This window comes from Phacochoerus africanus, chromosome 1 (assembly GCF_016906955.1).
Source record: "Phacochoerus africanus isolate WHEZ1 chromosome 1, ROS_Pafr_v1, whole genome shotgun sequence".
NCBI classification, from domain to species: Eukaryota; Metazoa; Chordata; class Mammalia; order Artiodactyla; family Suidae; genus Phacochoerus; species Phacochoerus africanus.
This window is the reverse complement of record NC_062544.1, coordinates 238816654-238829666: the sequence shown is the minus strand read 5'-3', so window position 1 is coordinate 238829666 and position 13013 is coordinate 238816654. Positions and strand designations below refer to the sequence as shown.

The 13013-nt window shown below is 35.7% G+C and overlaps 1 protein-coding gene across 25 annotated transcripts in view; it reads right to left on the bottom strand.

Annotated features, from left to right (window-relative positions):
* The window catches only part of ABI3BP (ABI family member 3 binding protein), a 276498-nt gene that overhangs the window by 78752 nt on the left and 184733 nt on the right, over positions 1 to 13013 (bottom strand). For 14 of the 25 annotated variants that reach the window (XM_047793435.1, XM_047793465.1, XM_047793526.1 and 11 more), the window contains 8 exons: positions 12921 to 13004; positions 11535 to 11594; positions 8994 to 9053; positions 8034 to 8117; positions 6236 to 6283; positions 5142 to 5201; positions 1574 to 1648; positions 627 to 683 (listed from right to left, as the gene is read on the bottom strand). The exons of 3 other annotated variants lie outside the window; for them this stretch is intronic. In XM_047793435.1, the coding sequence (XP_047649391.1) occupies positions 627 to 683; positions 1574 to 1648; positions 5142 to 5201; positions 6236 to 6283; positions 8034 to 8117; positions 8994 to 9053; positions 11535 to 11594; positions 12921 to 13004 (528 nt within the window). The remainder of the gene's footprint in view (positions 1 to 626; positions 684 to 1573; positions 1649 to 5141; positions 5202 to 6235; positions 6284 to 8033; positions 8118 to 8993; positions 9054 to 11534; positions 11595 to 12920; positions 13005 to 13013) is intronic. 8 more of the 25 variants (XM_047793566.1, XM_047793602.1, XM_047793575.1 and 5 more) reach the window with 7 other exon arrangements.

Genomic DNA, 13013 nt, shown 5'->3' with positions numbered 1-13013 from the left:
GGGAATTGTAGGTTAGTAGTGGGCAGCCCAGAGGACCCATTGTAATGGAACACTACTTAATTTGATGACAGAGGTTAATTATCTTAAGTAGATATACTTGTGAGAATAAATAACATTTAGGTATATTAGGCAGGAAATAAAGGCAGTGTGTAATGTGGAATGTGAATGAACACACACACACACACATGCTAACTGGCAGAGTCTTAAAGCAATTTCTACCTGGAGCAAAGCAGATAATTTCACTTCCCTACATATTTTGTTTAAGGATTCTAGTGAGAGGACAACATAGAGTGAGTTCATGAAAGCATGGGGATGAATCTTAAAAACAATATGAAAATGAAAAAGAGGATGTGCATATTCATATTACAAGAGTGACCAGAATATTAACAAATGAAATTTTGCATTCAGAGTGAAGAGGAAACTAAATAAGGAAACTGCGAAATTTGCATAGCCATACTAGTGCAACGTGCTGCGTGTAACATTTGACTCTCAAGATTCACTGGGTGAGCTCAGACAAGATGTGAAGAGCTATGAAATGTCACAAAGCATGAGGACATCCCAAGGTGACTTCCACAATGAGATGGAAAAGCACATACACCTGACTTTCCACTGGAAAACATTATTACCTATAGCTTCTTTTGATGACTCAGTACTAAATGTAACCGATTCCACGACTTCAGAAACTAGCAAAAAAACACAAAATGGTACAATTGATCAAGGATAGGTTCTTGTGAGCACTGAGTGAATTCAAACTAACTATTTAGACAAGTACCTTATACTTGTAAGTGCTCAGTGTCGACTGTCACTATAATAACAATAGTATTATTAAGACCAAAGGAGACTCAAGTAACTGAATTGAATTAATAATTTTATGTGTTGCAGGTTATCATTAACAATCATACCTTGTACTGTCAACAGGAACACCAAAATGCCAGCTAGCTAATTAAAATATACACAAAAGGGATGAAAAGAAATTACATAATCCTATGTTAGAGAAAAGTAAGATCCATCATTTCAAAATAAATGTCAGAGAGTTGCAACACATTGCTAAGAATGATTTTTAAAATTTGTTTTTCATAGTGAAGGGCAATAATGTTCAGGCTCTTGTATAAGGTGAAATTTTGTTATCTCTACCACCAAAGTGAGAACTTTCTCCTTCCTTAAGGTTCACAATTGAATGAGCATACTTTTCACAGAGCACAGCACCCATTTAGCTTATTACTAAAGAGAACCACACATCTGTAAGTTTGTGAAAAATAAAGGTAAAGGATAAAATCATTTCTTCCAAGTAGTTTTGTTGATTCCTTTATCGGATATGTGATTATTCTCTAATATGATACAGAGAAAACCCAATAAAATGAAGATAAATATTTCTATAGAGTTGAATAACACAACTAATATGAATACAATGTATTACTAATTTAACACCAACATGCAATCATGGAAAGAGCAAGTACAAAATACAGAGTTACCAAACGTGTATTTTGCATTTTTTAATATTTGCAAATACAACACTTGGAGTGTGTCCCCTGAAGCTCATGGTGTACCCAGACAGATTAAATAATCTATTTACCAGGTTGACTTTGTGTCATGTCTAGGCTTGGTGATGTCACTGGTTTCAAAGTAAGAGTTTGCAGTTCAATGGGAGCTGAAAGAAGAGGGTCTAAGTTGTCAAAGTTATTATGGATAATTTATTTCACAGAATTTAAATAAAGGTAGCAATACACGGACTTTGAAAATTGCAGGGTTATGGAGTGGCATGCAAACTATGTGTTATTTAAAGCCGAAATTATGCAAATTACGGATAATAAATCCTAAATCCCCCCTCTTTCTGGCCTGTGAGAAAAGAACATTTTCAATTGATAGAAAAAATTAAAAGAAGATTAATGTTCTATTACATGTAAATATGGTATGAAATTCAAATAAAGTTTTATTGGAACACAACCACACCTACAAACTAAGATGATTCAAGGTATATTTACATATCACTTACATCTTGGCATTGGTTACCTTCAAGCTACAATAGTAGAAATGAGTAATTGGGACAGAATGGATGGTCTGCAAAGTCTAAAATATTTGCTGTCTAACTCTTTACATAAAAAGTTTTGCTCCTTTGCTGATCCCTGATTTTAACCATTCTTCTCAAAAAAGCAAGAACCTATTTGAAAAAATTAAGTTCAATTAAGTTGACTATTGCATCTGAATCTTGATTTCCATGAAGGCTTTCTATAGCCGATTTCATGATAGTATCATTAACAAAATATTCAGTAGCATCTAGGAGTGTTTTGTTCTATGTACCCCCTTTGGGTACCCTCAATAGGTGTCAAAAGTTCTTGTTTTATTTTGTTGTTCCCATAATTCCACCCACTAATTCAAATTCTAGTTATTTCAAAGCCCAACTATTCTCTATTGGCCCATGTAGACCCTTGACTCCTTTAAATATTTTCTTTCTCTCTCTCTCTCTTTTTTTAACCAAACAAGCTGCTTTTGTATAAGCAATTTGTTTTTATCTAAGAAAAACTCATTAAGAGGTTTTCTTCATAGTTATAGTGTACCTTGTTTGAGAGGTAAACATGCCCTTACTTTGATCTCTTTCTCTGTCCCACATCCTACATTATTCAACTGCTAATAGGGTGCTGGGACCACAGAGGGCAAAGAAATACTTATTTACCTAAGACAAAGAAGGAGTGCTATTTTAAACAGAGATGAATAGAATGATCAGAGAATTGAATAAGATGCATTATTCATCAGAAACAATCCTTGTGCATTTGGCTATCATATTGACCTCCTCTAGCTATAAACCTGCTAGGCCATGTACAATTGCAGAAATGCTACCTTCTCTCTAGGAGGGCACAGTTGTGGGAAGTACAAGTTAGAAAGCCACAACATTATCACTCTTGGGACCCAGCTGCTGTGGGTTGAAAGGATCCCTTAAACCCAAACCATAGATTTTCTTGGTTTTAACTGTGAAGCTTTGGGAAGTTTAAAGTTTGGGAGAAGGATTTCTCACCATGTTTTGAAACTAAAGGAATAAAATCTTTGAGTTGTCATTGTGTATTTAGGTGTAGAAACCATAAATAGCATGTAAGTGGATCATTGTTTTCTAAAACATTAGATTTTCTTGAGTTTATTGCCTGATTTGGAAAAATTTCACTTTACTAGTTTGTTCCTTATCCCTGAGGGTATTTTGGAGACCAAAATAATAATGAAATTTGTTAATTTAAAGATACAGATACTAATATGCATAATTAGGTATTCAGAGAGATTCCTGCTTAGTAAAGATTAAGAGCCAATGCTGAACTGTGGTGAATAAGAATAGTCAAGTTCATTGATGATGGGAAAACATGTAACTTATATTCACTAGAACTGACACTAACAGGGAGCAACTTTTTTCTTTTGGATAATTTAACAGGGAAATCCTATTCCTTAAAATAGGAAGAGAATAACAAAAATATCACAATAAACTTATAGAAAGTAAGTTCCTCAGAGAAATTTCATGGTACTTAATTATCATCATTTTATAGATCTAATTTCTAAATAGAAAGGGAAAATGTGGACTTCAGATTTTTCACTGAATGTTAAAAGGGGTTTCATGGAAGATAGATTTCCTCAGCTCCATCCAGGGACATCTGTTAGAAATTATCCATAGCATTTGAATTACGAATCCTGACTACTTATAAAATGAAGTATGAAACAGAATTGCAACAGCAGAGTCTAAGGAAGCAGGAGCAACTCTGGCTACGACAGTGATGGAATGAGTTTCCAGTGAGTGTAAAAGCATTTAATGAGGTCACAAAAATCATTACCTAATGTTGTTTCTGGAGCCTCAGAACTATAAGTAACACGTTCAAAGCTCATAGCAGGAACTAACCAGAAGCAACAACATGAACACAAGAAAGTTTAAACACACACAGAAAGTCTTTATTTTTTCTTCAGAGCATTAGTTTCAAATGACAAGCAAATTTTTTTAAACTTTGAATTCATAGAATCCAAATCGTCTCTATAGTTTGGAAAAAAATCACCGCAGAAGGTAGGCACAACCTTTGAATTCTACTATGAATCTTAGTATGGTCAACATGAGGCTTTCCTAGGTGTTTGCTTTTCTGATTTTAATATGGAAGCTTACTTTGGAAAATCTGTTTAGGTAGTATACATAAAAAATATAGGAAAGTAACGTTGTATTTCTTGCAAGCTAAAAAATATACCTATGTCTATGTACTCATGGCTATAATAAATAGATCATGTGTGTTTAAATGTACATACAGCACTAAATAATCTTAAGTGACTATGCCTATCTTGTTATAAGACACCAAGAGGAGTTCCCGTCGTGGCACAGTGGTTAACGAATCCGACTAGGAACCATGAGGTTGCGGGTTCGGTCCCTGCCCTTGCTCAGTGGGTTAATGATCCAGCGTTGCTGTGAGCTGTGGTGTAGGTTGCAGACGTGGCTTGGATCCCGCATTGCTGTGGCTCTGGCGTAGGCCGGTGGCTGCAGCTCCGATTAGACCCCTAGCCTGGGAACCTCCATATGCTGCGGGAGTGGCCCAAGAAATAGCAACAACAACAACAACAACAAAAAAAGACAAAAAAAAAAAGACACCAAGAACTTCGTCTAAGAAGCAGCTTCTAACCATTACCAAACTGTAGGTGGCTCACACTGAGAAATTTAAATATATCAAAAAATCCATGGTACCATGTAAATTGTTACGATTTAGTTGGTCTAGAGAAGATACAGACATTACTGTGCTCGAAACTCAGCTTTAAATGTGAGCACTGTTTAGACAAAAGTACATCACCCAAATTCAAATAAGATTACATGATAGACAGATATTCTGACCTAAGTCAATGCATAACTTTAAAAAACAACAGGTAACTTGAAATTGGATTGTTATGATCATTATATAACTACAGATGTGATAAATTCATTTGAGTAATAAAAAAAATCCAAAAAACCAAAAACACAACAGGTAACCTCTTTTTAGAGACTTTAATACTTCCATTAAGGAGAAAAAGAAAGTTGAAGAAGAGCAGAGGATGGCAAGACAGTCTTATGAAGCTGGTGATAATGTGATGATGATGATGATAGAGTGGGTTGACAATGAGCAGGAAAAAAATTGTTGAGCAACACAGAATATCATTACCTAATGTGGTTTCTGGAGTTTTGGTTCTAAAAATGACAGGTTCAAGGACTGTAGGAAGAGCTGGACAAAAAAATAATAAAATAAACCAAAGAGATTTAAAAATTTATTTGAAAACTAATTTTTAGAAGCAAATTTTAAAGCTTCATGGATGATAGAAAAGAGCCACACTCTTGGTCTTTGCAGATTGACTAACTTGTTGCCAATATAAATTATCTCATAAGTTAGAGGCACAACATTGCACTTTGCTCAGTATCACTCTGGCCAACAAGAAGCTCTAGATTTGATTATCTGACTCTTTCTAGTATGGAAGATGTCTGACTAAACTTTTTACAGATTTATATAATATATTCTTTTCTAACTACTGGAAAAAGCATTTATTGGTCTGCTTATACTTCTACACAAGTTGAGATAAGTGTCTATTATTTCAATAATCATGGTACATAGATGAGTTCATATACCTGAAAGTACAAGGATCAATGTAACAAATGGAGTGTGCTCATCAAAATGTCAAAGTGGTCCTTGATTCAATGCAAATTAAGAACTCTGTTAAACCCCAGTGGAAAAGGAGAAAAAAATCATCCTATTCTATCATCAAAGTCCACTATTTAAACTTTTAAGACTTAGGCACATTAAAAAATTCAATCATCAATACAAACATCATTCCTTGAAACCACAGATCCACCACTATAATCACATAGATCCTAATTTGATAAAAAAGTAACTCAATCAAAGAAACATGGTATTTTCACAAGTGATGAGGAAAAAGCAAGTGATAAAAATAAGAGATAGATAGAAATTCATGTTTAAGAGGAAGCATAAAATAGTCAATGCTGTTTAAACAGATGCCCAAGATCACATGACACGATGTGGAGCTGTTACATGGCAGTTTGACATTCTGAAATTAGTATAAACACAGTGCTCTTAAATTTAACAGATAACTTGATGCAGAATTTAGCAGAATTGCAAGATAAAGACTGCAATGGAATGAAAATAGAGGATATAGAAGTGGTTTTAAGATGCAGGAGAACTGGTGGCTACAATGGGATGACAATGAGCAGGAAAAGCACTACTGGAAGGACACACATTCTCATTACCCATGATTTCTGGAGCTTCAGTGCCAGGTACAAGATCTGTAGTAGAAACTAGTCAAAAGCAATGAAATAAACATTGGTGAAAAGTCAGCAAATTCAATCTTAACAGTATGATATTGCTTTGATAGATATAGAACAATTTGAATATTTTTTCTTAAATTACATACTTGTTGTTAAAAGATTTGGTCACCTAAAGCCAGTTGAACCTTCTTTTATGAAATAGTTAGTCATAGCCTACAACATCTGGTAAACATCTCAAAAAGTCAACACGATATTCTCCCAGGTGTCCAAGTACCTTATTCCAATCATTATAGAAGGCTGCCTTTGGAAATCTGTTTAAATGTTTTACTAATATATACTGTTCTGGCAATTGTTGGCTTTTCTGTGGAAGCTTTAGGGAAATAGAATGTCTAAGTTTTCATCACAAGGAAAAGATATTTTTTATATTTCCTTCTTCTAAATTGAGGTATAACATATAATTTATATTTCTTTAATTTTGTATCTGAGATGAATTAAACTAAGTGACTAAAGTTACTGTGGTAATTATTTCATGATGCAGGTAAGTCAAACCATTATGCTATACACCTTAAACTTGTACAGACCTGTATGTCAATTGTATCCTAGTAAAACTAGAGGAAAAAAGGAAATAGAATGTCTAAACAAGCGTGGCTACAATAAATAGCTTTTATGTTTTGAAAAGAGGCAGAAGAAAGAATTAAGCAAAGTGAACCATGGAGATCTTGTTGAGAACTCATATTTGGAAATAGGCTGATTCCTTGCTTGAAACAAAGGCACTCAACAAATCAGGATAAGGAATATTTTGAGTGTAGTTCCCACTAGAGCAGCCCTCAGCTCTAATCACAACAATGCAGTACCCTATGTAGGTGGAAGAGACTGTGGCAAGAGCCCACTGACGTTTCTAAGTTCAGATCCAAACTTCCGAGTCATGTCTTCAAGTACTTTCTTTAACTGCTCTTAGGGACCCTTCTGAACTCAGCACTATCATCACCACTTAGAGGTAGAACCTCCCATGGGAAAAAAAAAGAATGGCTGTATGTATATGTATAATTAATTCACTCTGCTGTAAACTTGAAGCTAACACAGCAGTGTAAATCAACTACACCCCAATAAAATTTTTAAAAAAGAAGTAGAACCTCTCTTTTGCCAGAAGTCTGTGCTCTCCGGTTGGTCTCTATACCTCCTTTCTTTCTGTCTATGTTCATCTTCATGATTTTAAGACCCAACTTCTGTCCAACTCTTTATTCCTGTCCTTCACAAACGTTTCTCTCTTTAAGTCAAGGAGGTTTATAACCCTGGCAAAAAAGCTCAATTTGCACAGACATACTTCCTTCCTTCAAACTTTTGATGTTTCCCACTGGGGCAGGTTCTGAATTTGGCTACATTGCAGATTGAGAAGTAAAAACAAGCCACCCACTTCTGTGATCTCCTCACAGCTATTGATGGGCTGTGGGAAGATGGAAGGCACTTCATGTTTGTTTCTTGAAATAAAAATGAAATGCTTGCTTCTACTTAAGACATCTTGTCTTTAAGATAAGAATACAATAGAATAAGAAAAGCTAAATAAAATATATAGTAAGAGTAGAAAGCACAAGGAATCCAGCTGCCATACACATCTCTCCCATCATGTTTTCCTCTGCTAACTCGGTAGAAAGCAGTAGGAGGTCATTTTGTGCTTTTACCCATATAGAGTGCACATAGGCTGTCTCTGCCTCTACTGGCATCAATCCCAGACTCCCAAGAGCTGCAAGGACTCACTCCTTTAATGAAAACCCACATTTACCAGGTTTGAATCGAGGTGCCTCAGGAGTTGGTGTGGTTTTAGGTTTGGGACGTGGCCGACGGGTCCGTTTTGATGTTTTAGGAGCTGGAGAAAGAAAACTTTCAGTTACTATAGAATCTGTTGTTCAGAAGCTATAGGTCCCATGACACAGCTCTAGATTTCCTAAAACTTATATTAGATTTCCTCATATTATATTTCTCACATATAGGAAGTATATTTTTTCAACTTTTTAATTTGAAGCTTTCATCCTTATTATACTGTTATGTTTTTTTAAATAAACATTTTTTAAAAATAATTTTTTGTTGTTGTTACTTAAAAAACAACTGAATGTTCAATTGTTAACAACAACTCATTCCAACAATGGGAATGAGTCATATGTAAAAGTAGTTATTCATTCAAGAAGTGAAGTATCATTTGTAGAAGTCGTCGTTGAATAAAAAGGATGAGAATCACTGCAAAAATATTAGGGTGGTGGTGATAGGCAGTTACAAACTCATTGGTTTGACAGTTTACTAAAATAAGACGCTGACATAAACTAAAATGTCAGTTAAAGAACAAATATCACATAGAAAGTTTAAAAAGACAGTAGACTTTTAGATCCACGAAGAACTCCCCTGACACTGTAATAGTCATGGGAGTCAAGAGAATTGCCTCTTAGACCCAGATTTAACAAAAGATTGGTTAAAAAACACAGATGGTGACAAAAAAAATTTCAGATGGTTATATGTATAAGAGTGGACCTGAGTTAGAGTCATGCATGGCTCTCTCTTAAAAACAAGGGACAACTTGTTTTAAGAGTCAGAGTCTTTAATGCTTTTAGGATGACGTTTATAATGGAGCCACAGAAGAGGATGATGATGTAGCTCTATGAAGCCAAAGAACCTCCAGCTGTGATGGTGATGCAATGAGTTTGACAATGAGAGGGAAATACACTTACTGAGGATCACAACGTGTAATTACCTCGTGTCATCACCCAAGCCTCAGTTCTGAGTGTAACAGGTTCGAAGACTGCAGTTGGAACTGACCAAAAGTATCAAAAATAAATCAAATGATCATCTTAAATAAATGAAAACTCAAAACCTTTACTTCAAAATGAATTTTACTAGCATAATATAGTTTCTAGGATTACATAGCAACTTTTAAAAGCTGTTAAACTAGAAAAGTACACAGTTAATTTCCTAAAAGTTGGCCATACCTAAGTTAGGTACATATCTCCTATTCCTCTTCCTTTGATTATCTGATTCTAACTAATAAGTCAAAGTGGGATGTGTGAGTGTTGCTAAGGACTTTGGAAAGAGATGGAGGCATGAGACTGAATCAATTTGGGTATCCCTCCATACTAAGTAAAGAAAGAACATGCCTTCGTGTGCAAAGATGTGCTTGCTGAAATATACTCAGTCAAATCTCAACTGCTCTGTCAGGTACCTAGAGATCTCTACCAGGGGAGTCCATGAACTGATCAAGATCTATAAAAGCTTTGACTACCACCTTGAAGTCAGATGTCCTTTATACTGGTATTACAGTTAGACTATCTCCTTTGGTTGGTCTCTACCTATATCCACTCCTACACATTTTATTCCTTTCCATCTTTTTACTCATCCATGTACTATGATGATTTCAAGGTTCTGCTCTCTCTCAATCTATCTTTTTCTATTCCAGATATTTACATACCCAGCCCATCTTGTTGGTAGCACCCAAAAATCAATCTTATAATTGGAAAGATGCTATTTTATGCCATCCTCTATTTTGTTTACATATAAAAAAGCTTTTGTTCTCAATTGTCTTGCAGGTTTGAGGACTAAAACATGTCTCACACATCTGATATATTAGTATCTTTTGAGGTATACAACTTGGGGATACTGAAGCACTTCATGTTTTTCATATGAACTGAATATGTGTAATTTTTCTAAGAAGTTTTATTTTCAGATAAGTGGAAGTTAATAAAACACCCAGTGATGAAGTTTTTAAGAAAGCATAAGGCATTCAGTAGCCCCACAGATCTCCCAACTGTGTTCTTGCCATCTTCACAGTGGGAAGTGCAAATTTTTTTTTTTTTTTTTTTGCTTTTTAGGGCTGCACCCACAGCATAGGAGGGTCCCAGGCTAGCGTTGAATCAGAGCTACAGCTTCTGGCCTACACCACAGCCACAGCAACATGGGATCCGAGCCAAGTCTGCGACCTACCCTTCAGCTCACAGCAATGCTGTATCCTTAACCCACTGAGCAAGACCAGGGATCGAACCCGCAACCTCATGGTTCCTAGTTGGATTCGCTTCTGCTATTCCATGACGGGAACTCTGGGAACTGCAATTTATTATGAGTTGTATTATTACTCTCATGGGGCATATTGGTTACTTCCAGCAACTGGGATTACTCTTGAGACCCTGCTGGGTTAGGTTACTAGGACTCTAAACCAGGAACACATGTTTACCTGGCTTGGACTCAGGTGCTTTAGGACTTGGTGTGGTTTTTGGTCTGGGACATGGATGATCCTTCTATTGTGACGTTTTAGAAGCTGAAGGAAGAAGTTCTTGGGTTATTACATAACTACATTACCCATGGTTCTGGAAGTTATGGGAAGTGAAAGCATAATTGCAGATTTTCTACATCTTGTTAGATATTTGACTTTTTAGTTTGAGATTTTTTGTCAATTACATAAACTCCTTTTATATCTTCTTTTCATGGAAGTTTCTTCTAGGGCAAAAGCCATTTTTTAATTTAAGAAATAAAGATTAGTGACTATCATTGAAGTCTTATAGAGCAGTTGGATTGAACAACAAAAAGGTAAAGAACTGTTGCCAAATTTAATTTAATTTAATTTATTTATTTGGCTGAACCTGAGGCATGTGGAAGTTCCTGGGTCAGGGATTGAACCCATGCCACAGCAGCGACCTAAACCAAAGCAGTGATAATGCCAGATACTTAACCCACATGGGAACTCCATTTTTTTTTAATTATGTATTTATTTTTAATTTATTAAAAAATTTAATGGATAGGGAAGGATGGTCATACTAAATCTGAGATTTATAATTTTGTCTTTTAATCTTTGGCACATGTTCTGTATAACTATTAAAATGAGAACATATTATTATCTATATAGAAACAAAACAACAAAATACTATGCAAATAGAGAGCAAGGTAGAAATGTAGATATGCAATGATTGGATCCTCTTGGCCCTGAGAGCTGTTAATAGCTTTATCTGTCTAGACAAGAGGTAGACCTGTGATATGTCTGGGGAAAGCCAGGTTTATCATAAGCACTGCATGAACAAAAGACAGAAAGACAGTTTCAGAGAGGTTATGTGGCAAATATATGTCCTAAAGGAGGTTCACGCATGACTAGTTCTATTAAAAACATCAGGCAACATAAGAGTTTTCATAATTTTGAAAAGAATGTAGATGAACAGCCACAAAGAAGAAAACTTTTGTCACGTGAAGTAAGATGAAACTCGTTCTGACACTAAGCAGAACAAAACTTGTTGAAAATACAGTGTACCATTACCTAATGTTGTTCCTCTGGCCTCTGGTTTAAGAGTAACAGGTTCAAGGGCTGTAACAGGAACTGACCAAAAAATAATACAGTAAGTAAACCAAAGAGATTTAAAATATATGAAAAGTTAGAACATTCATTTCACAACAAAACTTGCTTGTATATATATCATTCCTCCTATAAAAGAAAAGGAAAGGAAAAAACTGAAAGGGAAGATGACTGTTCTTTGAAGACATGGCCCAATTATAATCATGGTCAGTCTTAGGCTTAGCCTTGGCACTGTCTTGAGCATCTTAAAGAAGCCAACATGAAATTCTCGTAGGTTTTAACTAATGGACTCTAACTGATATGGAAAAGTCTGCGGTCAGTGGAAAATATTTTTAGGCATTAACCTAATGTACACTGAGAAAATAAATTGTCTTTAAAATAATATGATCAACCTGTACTTCTATGGGAGCTGAAAATGAGCACTTACTGTGTGTAAACACAGATGCAATAGACAGTTTTAAGTTTGAAATATATATAAAAATTAATCACTGAAGTGGACTATGTTGTTCTTGCTAAGAGCTTATTTGTAAGAATCTGAGACCTGTGTCCAAACCATGGCACATAAAACAGCAGGACAGAAATGATCACACAGTCTATAGTACTCAGTAGAGCATCTGTCTTGCTTGAGCCTAGGGGAAGTAGAATCCAAAGACCATTGATGTTTCTGTTTCACAACTAAGCTCCTGAATCAGTTCCTCAAAATACTCTTTTCAGTTGGCTGGATGGATCCATCCAAATGCAGCAGCATCAACATCCATGCTTTGACTATCTAGAAGTAGAACAGTCTGTTCTGGGCACCCCCAGCCCCCAACTACTACATGTCCTATTCTTCTGCCTTGGTTCCTGTTTCCCCCCACACATTCAAATCCTGCAGTGGGCCCAAAGTCTAAGGTCCAAGTCCAGTGTGCCTTGATATTTTCTTTCATATCATGCAAACATATTCTGAACTTTAATGTTTTAGAAATAAAATAAGACTCCTACAGCTAGGCTATCACCCACTATTGCCAATATTGGTTCAGGAATTTGCAAGGTACTTAAAATTTGTTTATTTAGTTGAAGTGAATATATTGGCTCTGCTAAAGAAGTTTTATCTTTAAGATTTGAATGGAATTTGATAGTAAGAAATATACTAAATATATAGCAAAGAAGACTCTCCCATAGAAAGACTAAGGTATTCTGGCATCAACTGTATCCATCCTGTCATGTTCTCTCCAACATCCAGTAGAAAAGACATTCCTAATGGTGCCTTATGACTTCACGCTTAGAAAGAGGGAGAACTCAGCACTGTTAGGATCCTCCTTGGGACAGGCTAGTAGGGCTCACCCTTAAACCAAGGAATCACACATTTACCCAGTTTAGTATGAGGTACTTGAGGGCTCGGTGTGGTTTTAGGCCTGGGACGTGGGCGACGAGGTCTTTGTGAGGCTTTGGTAGCTAAAGAAA